Genomic DNA, 13,901 nt, shown 5'->3' on the forward strand with positions numbered 1-13,901 from the left:
AGAGAGAGAGAGACGGCAGCAGGGACACTTAAGGGGTCACAGCTGGTGGGCTTCCCGTTCATGTCCACACTGGGTGGCTGCAGGTGTGTTTTGTGTGTGTGTGTGTGTGTGTGTGTGTGTTGGAGAGAGAGAGAGAGAGAAACGGCAGCAGGGACACTTACGGGGTCACAGTTGGTGGGCTTCCCGTTCATGTCCACACTGGGTGGCCGCAAGTAGTCCCAGTCGCGGCCCTTGTTGTAGGTTATACGCGTCACCACCTTCCCATCGACTTTCTGGTTCGCCAGGAAGACTCCTTTCACCCCCTCGACCTGAGGCAGAAACACAAGAGGGTCGTTAGAAACCCCTCTGGAGCCCTCACGACCAGCCGTGGGCCGTGGGCCGGGCCCGAGCCCCTTGCTAAGATCTCAGCACACACAGCCTGTTCACCCCAACGACAGCCCGAGAACAGGGGTGGGCCCCACACTCAGGAGACACGTGGGGCTCAGGGGGACAGGAACCCCCAGGCCTCTGACAGGAAGCCGGGTGTGTCTGACCCCGGAGCCGAGTGCTTTCTGCGACACTGAGCTGTCCCCCCAGGTCCAGACACCGGCTGCCGGACAGAGAGCAGAGCCCGGTCCCCGACACGCCTGTGCCTCACGGCCGCCCATCTCTGGGCAGAGCTCCTGCTCCACACGCCTCTTGCCTGGCTCCCTCCCATGGACCCACGGGGCCTCGACCAGTGCAACTGCTTTCAGCTTTCCTCCGACACCCCTGCAGCTTAAAATGCCGCGTAGCAGGGACGGGTCCGCGTCCGCCCCAGCCTGCCCTGGGCGGGCGCATTCTGCCTTCAGTGCTCAAGGACAGCCTTGCCCCCTCCCCGAGGGGCCCACGGCAGGGACCCGGACACGTCCCACATCGGTCACTAAGCTGGCACAGAAGAAACGGTCACGTGTCAGCCACTTTCTGTAGTCCGACCTCCTGGCTCCACAAGGACAACCGTTTCCTGCACCTCCCTGAGAACACGGCGGTCCCGACAGTGTCAGAACCGGCCCGTGGCCGAACAGCCAAGCATCGGACTCGGGGTTACGGTAACAGCATGGTGGCCGGTGTCTTCTCCGTGGCTGGCAGGGGAAGGGAAGCTTCGTGCACGCGCCGAATCCCCACAGGTCTCGGGGGTCGCTGTCCCCCTGTCCCCGAGGCACAGGCTGCGGAGGGCCTGTCACGTGGGGAGCACACCCCGGTGACGCGGAGGGGAAGGTCCGTGGAGGGGGCGCTGCCCATCCGGGGTTGGTCTGGCTGCTGCACAAACAGGCATGTGCTTCATTCATTCGGTCATCATGAGCTCGTGTCCCAGCTGGTCTCCGTGAAAACACTGCGGTCAAGAACACGGGTCCCTCGGGGCCCACTCGGAGAGACGCAGACATGAGCTGCCTGCCCAGGCTGGGCCTGACCCGTCCATCAGCGGCTTCCAGAATCACTGGGCACATAGCACTGCCCTGTGACCCATCACCACAGACACAGTGGCCGACAGAGCAGAGGTTTCCTCTCCCACAGTTCTGGAAGCCAGAGTCCAAAATCCAGGTGCGGGAGGCACCGTGCTCCCTCTGGAGGCCCCGGGGTGGGCTGGGGGTGGGGGTCCTTCCTGCCTCTTCCTTCTCCTGGCGGCCGCCGGCATGCCTTGGCTTGTGGCTGCATCACTCCAGCCTCTGTCTCCGCCTTCCCGGGGCCTCTCCCTGTGTCTGTGTCTCCTCTTCTGACCCTTACCATAGGCTCTGGTCTCCAGATCGCTCCCTCCACGAGAGCACAAAGACCCTATCTCCAAATAAGGTCACAGGGTCAGGGTCTGGGGTTGGATGTGGACGTCTCTCTTTGGGTCTCCACTCAGCCCGTCCAATGGCTACGTCCCAGGAGCTACGGGAGCCACGTGCTGGGAGGTCCCGGTTCCGGGCTCCGTGTTTACCAAGAGGAGAGAGGGGAGCTGAAGGGGCCAGGGTGGGGGGAGACAGAGAGAGTGACAAAGAGCCGGGCAGACACCAGACAGAGGGGCTGGGACGAGGAGGCAGGGGCGAGGCAGAGACGGAGAGGGAGAGAGGGAAGGTGAGAGGTAGGGCCTGCAACGGAGTGGGGGTCGCCACCTCGGTCCCTTGGGCCAAACCCGGCCCGGGCGGGGCTTTGAGCAGGATGAGGGAGCCAGGAATGGCTTCACAAGTGATCCCATGCGGTCCCGTCCGGTCCATAGAAGAGGAACCACTAACACTGAGCCCCAGGTCAGCAAAATGTCATCTCCCCCAGTGAATTCCATTCTTCCCGTTAGTAGACCCACGTGACAAGAACGGTACTCATGGTATTTCATATTCCACCAACTAGAACGAGTCTGGTCTTTTGCTCTCGAAGTACCTACAATGTATCCTCTCAGCCTGCAAAGCCCAAAGCATTTGATCCTCCACGAAATACTTGCAGAACCCGGAGAGAGAGAGTGCATTAGGGGATCAGGGGGAGGGAGGAGAGGGGAAGGATAGGAAGGTGTGGGGGGGAGGAGGGAGAGGGAAGGGATAGAAAGGTGCGGAGGGGGAGGGGGGAGAGGGGAGGGGTAGGAAGGTGAGGAGGGGGGAGGGGAGGGAGGCAGGGGAAGGGGCAGAGAGGAGGGAGGGGAGGGGGGAGGGGAGGTCGCAGGCAGTGGGGCAGGGGCCCGGGTCCCACCTCCAGGATGTCGATGATCACGTTCTCCTCGGCCTGCCGGGAGCTGCGCACATCCTCCAGCACCAGTGCGTAGTGCACGCCACGCGGGTCCGACTGGTACAGGTTGTAGGTGTCCGTCTGGTACCACTCCTGAACCGCCACAAACACCTGGTTCTCGTCCGTGCTGATGATCTGCAGGTCCTGGGGGACATGGTGGGGACAGCACAGGGTTAGAGGGGACTGGGGGCCAGTAGGGGAGAGTGAAGCCTGCCCCCTGGGGGGGCAGCCTTGGGCCTGGGGCATCAGCCACAGAGTCCTGCTGGCCTCGGTCACCCTGGCTCCTCTCTCTGAGCCCTGTGATCTTGATGAGTTCTGTCACCGGCCTGGGCCTCCACCTTCCCACCTTAACAATGGGGCGACAGTCTGACCCTCCACACGGGGCTGTAGGAGGAATGGCCGGGCACAAGGTGTGGCACGGTGAGGCGCCCTCTTCCCGGCTCCAGCCAGGCTGTCTGCCCACCATCCTTGCAGCAGGGAGGACTCCTCCCTGCACCCCAGATTGTCAGAGCACACCCCCAGATGTTCCCCTCGGGGAAGTGGGGTGGGTGTCCCCACTGACCCTGTTCCCATCCTGAGGGTCAAGCCAGTGATCTGTTGGCTCATCCATTCAGCTCGGGCTCCCGGGCGCCCACTGTGAGCCAGGCACTGTTCTCGGTGTGGGTCCCATGCAGTGCCGCGGGCGGTGGCTCTGCTCTGGGGACACCCACTGGGCGAGAGGAGCGAGTGAATTCACTGCGGTCTCACTCACATTCGGGAACATCGTCACTGCCCGCTCTGCGCCTGCCCACGCTGCGGGCAGGGTCACAGCCATGGGTCCCCCCGCCCTCAGCCCCACTGGGTGGTGAGCGGCAGGTGGCAGGCAGCCTGGGGCACTGTGGGAGCAGGGGGTGGAACAGCAAAGGCCCAGGCCCCCAGCCTCAGTTTGTGTTTATACTATTTGAGGTTTACCACCCTTTTAGATATTTATATTTGTGTCTTTCATCAATTTTGGGGAAGTTTTTGACCATTAAAAAAAAGTCTCTATGCCCCTTTCTCTCTCTCTTCTCCTCTGGAACTCCCACAATGAGTATGCTGGTCCACTGGATGTTTCTCTCTCAGGCCTCTTAGATGGTGTTCATTTTTATTCAATCTTTTCTTCTGTTCCTCAGACTCAATAATTTAAAAAAAATTTTAAGATTTTACTTATTGATATCAGAGAGAGGGAGAGAGAAGGGGGGGAGAAGTGAGAGGCACCAACTCATAGTAGTTGTTTCTCATACGTGCCTTGACCAGGCAAGCCCAGGGTTTCGAACTGGCGACCTCAGCGTTCCAGGTCGATGCTTTATCCACTGTGCCACCACAGGTCAAGCCTGACTCAATCATTTTAATTGTTCTTTTTTTCAAGTTCTCTGATTCTTTCTTCTGTCCAGATCTGCTTTTGAATCGCTCTAGTGAATTTTCCATTTCAACTATTATTCTTTTCTTATCACCAGAGTTTCTTCTTGGTTCCCTTCTGTATTACCTATTACTACTGATATTTCCATTTTGCTCACACGTTGTTTTCTTGGCTCCCTCCACATTTTTCCTCAGTTCTCTGAGCATCTTAAGACAGTGGTATTCAAGTCCTTGTCTAGTAGGTCTGCCAGGGGCTCTTTTTCTGGGACAATTTCTGTCGGTTTATTTTTTTCCCTTCAAATGGATCACATTTTTTGTATGATTTTTGTTGTTGTTGAGCGCTGAACGTTAAATATAATAATGCAGGAATTGTGCAAATCATACCCTCCCTCACTCTCCAGGGTTTGCTTTTGTTTCTTTGTTTCTGTTTTTTTTTATTTTTTATTGTTGTAGGCTGTCTCTGTACCAGGGATCAACCTGAGGTGTACACTTAGGTTCTTCTATGGTCTTTTCCGAACCTGCACTGGTCCCTGGGCATACATGGTGACTTCCTAGCTTCCGAGACCAGACAGGGTCAGGTGCATTCAGGGAGATATGGCCACAGACACATGTTGACTTTCTAGATTCTTCCATGTATATGGTAGCTTTTGCATGTCCTAGCCTTAAATATCTGACTCCCAAAAGGGGGAAAAAAACTGGAAAATAAAGTGGGTGAAACAGGACTTGGCCCTTTAAATCCCTTTGAAGGAAGGTGCTTCCATCAGTGGTGGTTACTATAACGACTGCCAGGCAGACGTCTGCTCCCCGTCATGACCAAAAGCAGCCATCAAGAATCAGAGCACAGACTCCCAATATTTGGACAACAAGGTCCTTGTGTCCACTCTGGGCTCCTGCAAGCTGGGAACATGTGCACAGCTGCCTGCCCCAGGGCTGGGGGAGGGGCATGGGTAGCTGCTGCTACTGTGGTCAGAGCTGCAATTGTGGACATCAACCTGATTGACCGTCCACATTCCTCCGAGAGCTGCTACCTCTCGATTAGACTGCAGAGTTCCTACATAGTCCCGTCAGACAGAGTCTGTCCTGCAGCTGCCGTCTCAGTGAGAAGAGGGACTCCAGCGCCCTCTGTCACCACCATCGTCCCCAATGTCACGTCTACCTTTACCCTCAGGCTCTATGGATTTTATCTTACTTTGTATACACTCATTACACATAAAGGAACATGTAAAGCGAATTTGCATTTACTGTACGCTTATGATTTTTTTTTTTTACATAACTGATAGCTATCTGAGACTCCCTCCTCTTTGGTCATCTGTTTACAGCCTTTACTTACCTGTTTTTCTGTTAGAAAATGTGAGTATATGTGTGTGTGTGTGTGTGTGTGTGTGTGTGTGTGTGTGTGTGTGTGTGTGTATTTTAAATCACTACAAGTAAATAATCCGACCAAAGGCTACTGGTACGTATGATAAAAACTGTTCACCCTTTATAGTTTTCACAGATAGGTGAATTAAAGCAGCAAGCAGAAGGGTACCACTTTTACCTTTTAAAGAAGAAAAATTAAAAAAAGAAAAGGTACAACACAAAACCCATCGACGTGTGTTCTAAGCGGTCTAGGCTAACTCCGCTGGTGGCCAGGTGGGACCCTTCTCCAAAGGAACGAAACTACACGAATACTTGACATCCTGTGTCCGGAAGTTCCTCATAAGCTATGACTTGAGAAAATAAAAAGGAAATTCCTGCAGGCACAATTGCAGGCATTGCGGCCCTGTTTGTAATTACGGGAAATGGAAACAACCCAGCTCTCCGAGCACTGGGAGTTCGGCTCAGCTGCAGGTACGATGATTCCTCCTCCCCTCCGGTGGGAGGCTCCGTAGCCACTTAAAGTGGGTATCGTGTATCCTTCTGGCAAGTTTGCATGCTACATTGTCATGTGAAAAGCCCAGCGCCTGCTCTCAGTCAGCTGACATGAAAGTCGCTTTGGCCTGTGGCCAGAGGGCTGCTATAAGGAAAACTGAACAGGGACATGGATGGGGGGAAGGGGAAGGGAGGGGGAGGGGAGGGAGGCTGGGGGCAGGTCCCCTCTGCTCTGATGCCCACTGTTTCCCTGATGTTACTCAGGCAATTAAAGGGGAAAAAGGATGGGGCTGGTTTAGGAGGCAGACACAGGCAGGACTTACAAATTCACCGTAAAAAGAACAAAATCTGATTAGAAAATTCAATTAGTTGGTCCTCCATGTTGCTGGTGGCAAAACCCAGGGCCCTGGCTCTCCCTGGAATTTGGTGAGGAGGAAGGAGGCCCCTCTCTCTGGCTGGCACAGGGCTCTTAGCACAGCCTCTGTGGTCTCGAGGACCCCGCAGGGCTCCGGTGGGGGTGGGCGCGTTCCCTGACAACACACTGATTCTGCCGTCATCCTCAGTGGTCCGTCACTGGGTCCTGGACGTGGACCTCCCAGCGTGGACACTTAGTCCCAGTGCTCATGATACACATGTGTACAGATCTGAACGGGTCCCTCATCTTCCCCTGAAATTGAATGAAGTGCGGGGCATATAGAAACGCTCATTTCTGTCACTACTTACGACGTGGGGGCCCTATCTTTCATCATAGCCTCGAGTTCAGTTCTGTGACCCTCATTTCCTCAGAAATGGGGACAAAGGAAGCCAGCAGCTGAGGCAGGACGCCAGGGGCCTGCGCTGTGACCCTTCCCGCAAAGCCCACCAAGGACTTGGAGAGACACACACTGGCCTGTCCCGTGCCGATGAGGACACTGAGGTCCAGGCTGGTGCCGCCCACACTGAAGGTCACCGAGGTCGTGCCTGTTGGCGGTGGGCTCCTTAGAACACCCTTAGAAATGGCCTGGCTGCTGACCTGACCACCCTGTTCCAGGAGATGGGCGCAGTCCCCCTGTCCAGATCCCAATGGGAGCAGGAAGGGACCCTAGCATCCACCTGACCCAAACCAGGACTAAGCGTCCAGGACACAGGACACTGATGCTTCAGCCCCCAGAGGTGGTGAAAAAGCTTCTCAGAAGCCGAAGAGCCCCCACCCCCACCCACCAGGAACACCAAGGCAATTGCCCTGAATGAAACCATTAGCTTTTACTATCTTGGCCAAGCCTGGAGGTAATGGATTAAGCTCACCCTTTTCTTTCTTTACTTTAATTTCCTTTCCCCCCTTTTTCATTTCCTTTCTTTTTTTAAAAGAGAAGTTTTAAAACAGTTTTAAAAATCCATGACTATTTTTCCCATTTCTGGCTCAGGCGGGGTCTGACAGAGCCCAGCGCGGGAACTCATGTGTCTTTGGGCTTTAAGGGCTTGCTGGGTCCAGAGCCTCTATCTCCTCACCCATCCCTGCTCTCTGCCTTCCAGCCAGGTTCTCTCCTGCCCCAGGGCCTTTGCACATGCACTCTCTGCCACCTGAACAGCTCACCCCCCCCCCACCTTAGGGTTTTAGATGAAATTGCCCCCTTGGGGAAGCACCACACCCTCTATCTGTGTCTGCCTCTCTCTCCCTTCACAACTTGCCATTATTTTATACATCTGTTTGCAACTTGACTTTTCCACCTGCTTCCTCTCTGGAAACCCCAGGAGAGCTGGAAACTGGGGTATCTGATTCACAGCCGCAGCCTCAGTTCCCAGCTTGCACTGGCTCAGTAACTAGGTGCAGAGGGGAGGGGTGCAGCGTTCCGTGCCTCTAAGTTATGCACACAAACTGGAGAGCTGCAGAGTGGGCCATCCCACTGCCTCTGAGGGGGAGGTGGCAGTGGCAGGGGGCTGGTTTCAGACTCACCCAGACTTGGGTCTGAGCCCTGCTTCGGTTTCTAACTGGCTGTGCACCCTCAGACAGGTAGCTCAGCCTCTGAACTTCAATCACCTCCCTTGTAGAATGGAAATAACTTATCAGCAGGGAGGGGCTGTGGAGTTCAGTCCTGAGGCAGGGCTAGCAGCAGGGTCTGGGTCCCCCTTGGGTCCTCCATGTTTATCTGCTCAGGCAAGAGGATGGAAGTAGCATTAACTGAGCACCTACTATGCGCCAGGCACCATACCACACAGTCGGGTAGCAAAGGTTAACGACACAGAAACTGCCCCCATCTCTCGGATCTCTAACTGAAAGCAGGAGCCAGACAAAGGGCGTCCTTAGCACCCTGGGTGCTAGGAAGGAAAAGGGGGGGGAGCAAGCAGAAAACGAGGGGGCCTGGACCAGCCTGGAGGGTCCCTGGTAAGTGACGTTCCTCCTGAAACATTGCATGTGCAGGACAGACCAGCCGAGGGAAGAGGAGGGCAGAGGCCCTGAGATAGGACTAAGCCGGGCACCCATGAGGCCGCAGCGGCGGGCGGGTGGGGCCTCATTGGGTAGGTGGGGGCCGCAGCGACGGGTGGGCAGAGCCTCATTGGGTGGGCGGGGTCGCAGCAGTGGGTGGGCAGGGCCTTGGGGGGGGTGGGCGGGGCCGCAGTGGCAGGTAGGTGGGGCCTCATTGGGTGGGCGGGGTCGCAGCAGCAGGTGGGCGGGAACAGCAGTTGGAGGAAGCCTCACCACACCAGCTCCTGTCCATCCTAACCTGGGGGCCACCACACATCTGTACAGGAGTCCTACTGCAACCACGAGTGAGTGCAGACTCAGGATGCGACCACAGGGCCAGGTAGGAGAAGGAAGCGACTCTTACCTTAGGCAGTGCGTACTTCGGAAGCTTCATCGGGACAAACTCATTGCGACGATAGGAGACGTAGTATTTGGTGTGGTTGGTTGAGGTCGCCTAACCGGAGGGAGACACATGTTGCTGAGGGTCTAGGCTTCTTTTCAAGCCATAGTCCCATGAATGAAAAACTACACCTTGTATTCAGCTTGCGAAAATAAGGCTCTTTGACCTTGCTGACACCTGCTCTGCCTGAAACAGACATACTCCTATTCATCCTTCAAAGCCCCAGACCAAAAGCCCCTCCTCTAAGAAGCCCTCTTCCACTGCCGTCAGTTAGAATTGATCTCTTTCCTCCTGATCTATCAACACCGTGTTTCCCTGCACCTGAGTTACGGAACAACGTGGGACGAACATTCCAGGATTTGAGCTACCCAGGAGAGGGGATAGGAAGGATTGTTTTGGAAGGGCCGAGCTCCTCGTCAGTAGAAGTAATCAAGAACGGGTATGACCAACCGTTTACTGAAGTTTCTGAATGGTCAGACCACATGGTTTTGGAGGGCGGTCCCAGCTATGACCTGAGTATCTGGGTGTACAGGCAGTTGGGTCCTGGTCGCTAGGCTGTGGACAGCTGGTGTCTGCTAGCCAAGGGCAATGACCAGAGAGAGATGTCTCTATCAGTTCCAAAGTCACCAAAACCAACTGGAGCAAAACGGGTGTGGGCCGGGGCCCCCGCGCTGTGGGCGGCTCCTGGTTGGCGCAAGGCAGGAAGAGCGGGCAGCACCCTGCACCAGGGCTCCGGCTTTGCGGGGCCGTGTGGGGGGCCCTGCAGACAGGGCCACAGCGGTGGGGAAACCGTGAATGAAGTAGCACTTGAGAGTCAAGTAGCCGCTTTACTGCCTCCTGTCTGAGTGATTCCATTTCCCCTAGAACGGCGCCTACTCCGCGGCCCCTGGTGCCAGTTCCCGAGAGCCCCGGAAGCCACGGTACCTTCAGAAAGATGTAATCGTCCTGCACGATCAGAGATCTGTGGTCAATGGGCCCGGGGAAGCGCTCTGTCAGCGTTTCGTTGGAGCAGTTGTGGATGTGGCAGGTGACATACCGAAAACCTGCCGGAAGGGAGAGCCGGTCATGGCGCGCGTGGAACCCCTGACACTCAGAGTCCGCCCCGGCACACTGAGCGCCAAGTGGCCCTGGGCCCCGTCTGCCCACCGGCACCACTGCTGCGGGTCTGCTGGTGGGCTGGGATGTTGAGGGGCTTGCCCTGTGGTCACACCTGCTGCTGTGTGGGGAGGCGCTGGGCCACGGGCTCTTGAACCCTCAGGAAGCTACCTGTGTTCCCATCTCACAGGTGAGGAGACCAAGGCTGGGGGAGAAGTCAGGCGCCCCGCCTATAAAGGACGGTGTCCGGCTGCCACCAGCCTTCCCTAAAGAAACACCGTGCCTGGGCGCGGAGGCGCAGCCGACGGCCACTTTCATAGTGACAGTTGGACGTGTGGCAGTGACCATACGGCTCGCAAGCTGAAAAACATTCACCAGCTGGCCCTCGAATGGACGGGTTCGCTGACCCTGGTCTAGAGCCCAGCAGGTAAGGGCTGTGACATGAACACGGGACAGAGCCCAGCAGGTAAGGGCTGCGACATGAACACGGGACAGAGCCCAGCGGGTAAGAGCTGCGACATGAACACGGGACAGAGCCCAGCGGGTAAGAGCTGCGACATGAACACGGGACAGAGCCCAGCGGGTAAGAGCTGCGACATGAACACGGGACAGAGCCCAGCGGGTAAGAGCTGCGACATGAACACGGGACAGAGCCCAGCGGGTAAGAGCTGCGACATGAACACGGGACAGAGCCCAGCGGGTAAGGGCTGCGACATGAACACGGGACAGAGCCCAGCAGGTAAGAGCTGCGACATGAACACGGGACAGAGCCCAGCAGGTAAGAGCTGCGACATGAACACGGGACAGAGCCCAGCAGGTAAGAGCTGCGACATGAACACGGGACAGAGCCCAGCAGGTAAGGGCTGCGACATGAACACGGGACAGAGCCCAGCGGGTAAGGGCTGTGACATGAACACAGGACATTACCCACGTCTGCTCGCTGCCCCGGGCCACCCTTCACTCCGGCTTTAGTGACGGGCACGGGCCACGCCTGCACACCCACAGACACCGGGATCTGTCTGTCTGGAGAGGGACCTCACACTAACCCAAAGGGACGGTGGGCGGGAGGCCCTCACACATCCCCCCATCCCACCAGCTTGCCCTGGGCACGTGCGGTCACCCACAGAAGGAACGGCACAGGGCCACGGTGGGTGCCCACAGCACCCACTGCAGCATGGACCCCACCCACCTCCCGGAGTCTCTCCTGCTGGAACAGAGCGGGACTTGAGTGTCCCTTTTCCCCTAACTTCCGACAGAGGCTTGCTCCCCGTCACGTGTTCACAGCTGAGCACACTGAACGTGCAGGCTGCTGGTTTTCCTTCCCGCCCTGTTCTCCAGGGTGGCAGCCCCCTCAAAGTGGAACGGAGGCTTTGGAGCCTACATGCCTGGGAAGCTCTTCTTTTCAGCTTGTGGGACAGGGGTGGGATTCAGCCACAGGGACCACAGTGGGGTCTGGCATGGGTGCCTGGCACCGCCAGCGCCTTTAGGGGCACATCCTGCTCGCGGTCCTGGGTGGCCAGGCACAGGAAGAGTGCTGACGGGCCGGGCTTGGGGCCAGGGGAACCCACACCTTCCTGCACCAGCAGGGCAACCTCAGTCTCAGCTCCTCCACTGTCGATGGGTCTGAGTACCTGCCTCGGGGGAGTAGTCGGGGGTCCCGTGACACAGCGGCACATCAGGCACGTGGTCAGCCACACCCATGCCACAGCCACTGCCTCCTGCACCGCGCCCACTTCCCCTTTAAATGGCCAGGTCACTCCCTGTGGCCAAGAACGACCGTTCTGCCGAGGGCTCGCCTGGCTGGATGTGCAGGGGGGACCAGCCTGGGCCAGGCTCAAAGGTGGCAGGTCACTCACTCATTCCTTCATGCAGTCACTCACCCACCTCAGGCCCTCTGCGTCCCAGGCCAGCTGCCCACAGGGCCGGCAGAAGCCCCCTCCCATGGTGCCGAGGGCTTGTACGGTGGGGATGAGCCCTGAGTTACGGCACTCGCCCATTTCTGTGCTGGAAACAGCCACTGCGGCCGTTCTCAAGGTGCCAGCGTGCAGTTTCTGCCCCTGGTGCTGGGAAGGGGTGTGGGCACCGGGCTCTCACGGACCCACACCCGCTGCTGCTCCGGGGCTCAGCAGATGGACCGACAGCCACGGGTCCAGGACAGGCTGAGGGTCGGGACCCAGCAGCAGCTTCCTTCCCCCGAGTACTCACGCGTGATGTTCCAGAGCTGAGCACGACACGGGTACGGGCCCACTTCACAGGCAGAGGGACTGAGGTGCGGGACGGGGAGCTCGCGTGCCCAGGCTCACGCGGCCAGCAGGGGGCGGGCTGAGAGCTGACACAGGGGCCTCTGTCCCGGCCAGGACTCTGGCTGCCTGGCTCTGAGTCTACCCCCCCCCCCCACACACACACAGAGCTCGTCCTATCCAGGGAGCCGCTGCTCACGCAGGGCAGCGCCCGCTGTTAAGTGTGAACCCACCCAGGTCTCCACTGGAAGAGAAACGGCAGGAGGAGGCTTGGTGCCCCCGGTGTCTGCAGGGGAATATCATCAGAGCAGGGACAGGTGCCTGGGTGGTGCACACAAGTCCACACAAGTCCCCGCCTTGCATCATGGCCGACTGTGTCTGCTGTCCCTCGCCAGGCAGGGGGCAGGGCTTTCTTGTCCACCTCTGAGCCCCCAGCAGGGCATGAAGCCCCTTGCCTCACTGACAGGGGAAGTCACCGGAGCCCCCTACCCTAGCACTCAGCAAGCTCTGGGGACAGGGACAGGACGAGCGGACACAGTGCTCAGGAACCAGTACAGACTGCCCTCTTTACAGACTCCCGTCCAGCGGGGAAACAAGCCCGTCGGGAACGATGCCACCTCGTGCCACAGTGACGCTGGCTGTGCAGGGCCAGCTGTCGAGGACACTTAAGGACAGCCGGCTGTGTGCACCTTCCTCCCCGCTTACCTCCTCCAAGGTCCTGGGTTTCCATGTGGATCATGTCAAGATTGGTGTCCACTCCAGATACAGCCCTGGGAAAGAACGGGCTCAGGTTGGCATCGCGAATGGGGTCCCCGAGCCCATCGCGGCACCGGCATCAATGTCCTGCGCCCCTGCGGCCACCGGGCCTCCCGGGTCTCAGGCCACTCTCACTCTGTGGGTCAGAGGCCACAGACCTCTCTAAGGCCCTACCGCTCCTGGGAGGTAGCCAGGGTCTCCACCTGGCAGGGCCCAGGGCTTGCTCAGCGATCTTCTATCTCTAATCCCCTTTCTGGGAGACGGTCTTTTTTTACAGAGACAGAGAGAGAGTCAGAGAGAGGGATAGACAGGGACAGACAGACAGGAACAGAGAGAGATGAGAAACATCAATCATCAGTTTTTCATTGCAACACCTTAGTTGTTCATTGATTGCTTTCTCATACGTGCCTTGACCGCGGGCCTTCAGCAGACCGAGAGACCCCTTGCTCGAGCCAGCAACCTTGGGTCCGAGCTGGTGAGCTTTGCTCAAACCAGATGAGCCTGCCCTCAAGCTGGCAACCTCGGGGTCTTGAACCTGGGTCCTCCGCGTCCCAGTCCGACTCTCTATTCACTGAGTCACCACCGCCTTGTCAGGCTCTGGGAGATGTTCTTTTTTTACAAACGACTTCCTGTGTTGTGTGTGTTTTGTCTTTTTTTTTTTTTTTAATGATCAAATGTTCTTAGGAGGCAGGGGCAGGTCTGGCCTGGAAACAGCTCCCTGATTTTGCACAATAAGAAACGAAGGCTCAGAGGAGCAAAGTGACTGCCCCAAGGTCCAGCGCCGTAGGCAGCAGAGCCAGACTTCCCACGGGGACCCTGACCCCACGGCTCCCGGCCTCCCACCCGTCACAGCGTGCCCCGGGAAGGCACTGCTCTCGGCTGCTGGCCCCCCTGTGACCATGCTGGTCAAGGGGCGCAGGCACGCTTGGAACCGTGGGCACTGTGGCTGCCGACGGCGCCTTGAGGAGGCCCGACAGGAGAGGACAGAGGGTACGCTGTAGGGCCGCCGCTCCACCGTGTCGTC

The 13,901-nt window shown here is 57.8% G+C and overlaps 1 protein-coding gene across 1 annotated transcript in view; it reads right to left on the reverse strand.

Moving 5' to 3' along the window:
* SORCS2 (sortilin related VPS10 domain containing receptor 2) overlaps positions 1 to 13,901 on the reverse strand; it is a 352,373-nt gene that overhangs the window by 8,704 nt on the left and 329,768 nt on the right. Inside the window, exons 6-10 of the mRNA XM_066385291.1 lie at positions 12,827 to 12,891; positions 9,711 to 9,829; positions 8,751 to 8,840; positions 2,680 to 2,859; positions 162 to 308 (exon numbers count right to left, since the gene is read on the reverse strand). Of these exons, the coding sequence (XP_066241388.1) occupies positions 162 to 308; positions 2,680 to 2,859; positions 8,751 to 8,840; positions 9,711 to 9,829; positions 12,827 to 12,891 (601 nt within the window). The remainder of the gene's footprint in view (positions 1 to 161; positions 309 to 2,679; positions 2,860 to 8,750; positions 8,841 to 9,710; positions 9,830 to 12,826; positions 12,892 to 13,901) is intronic.

This window comes from Saccopteryx leptura, chromosome 5 (genome assembly GCF_036850995.1).
Source record: "Saccopteryx leptura isolate mSacLep1 chromosome 5, mSacLep1_pri_phased_curated, whole genome shotgun sequence".
Taxonomy (NCBI): Eukaryota; Metazoa; Chordata; class Mammalia; order Chiroptera; family Emballonuridae; genus Saccopteryx; species Saccopteryx leptura.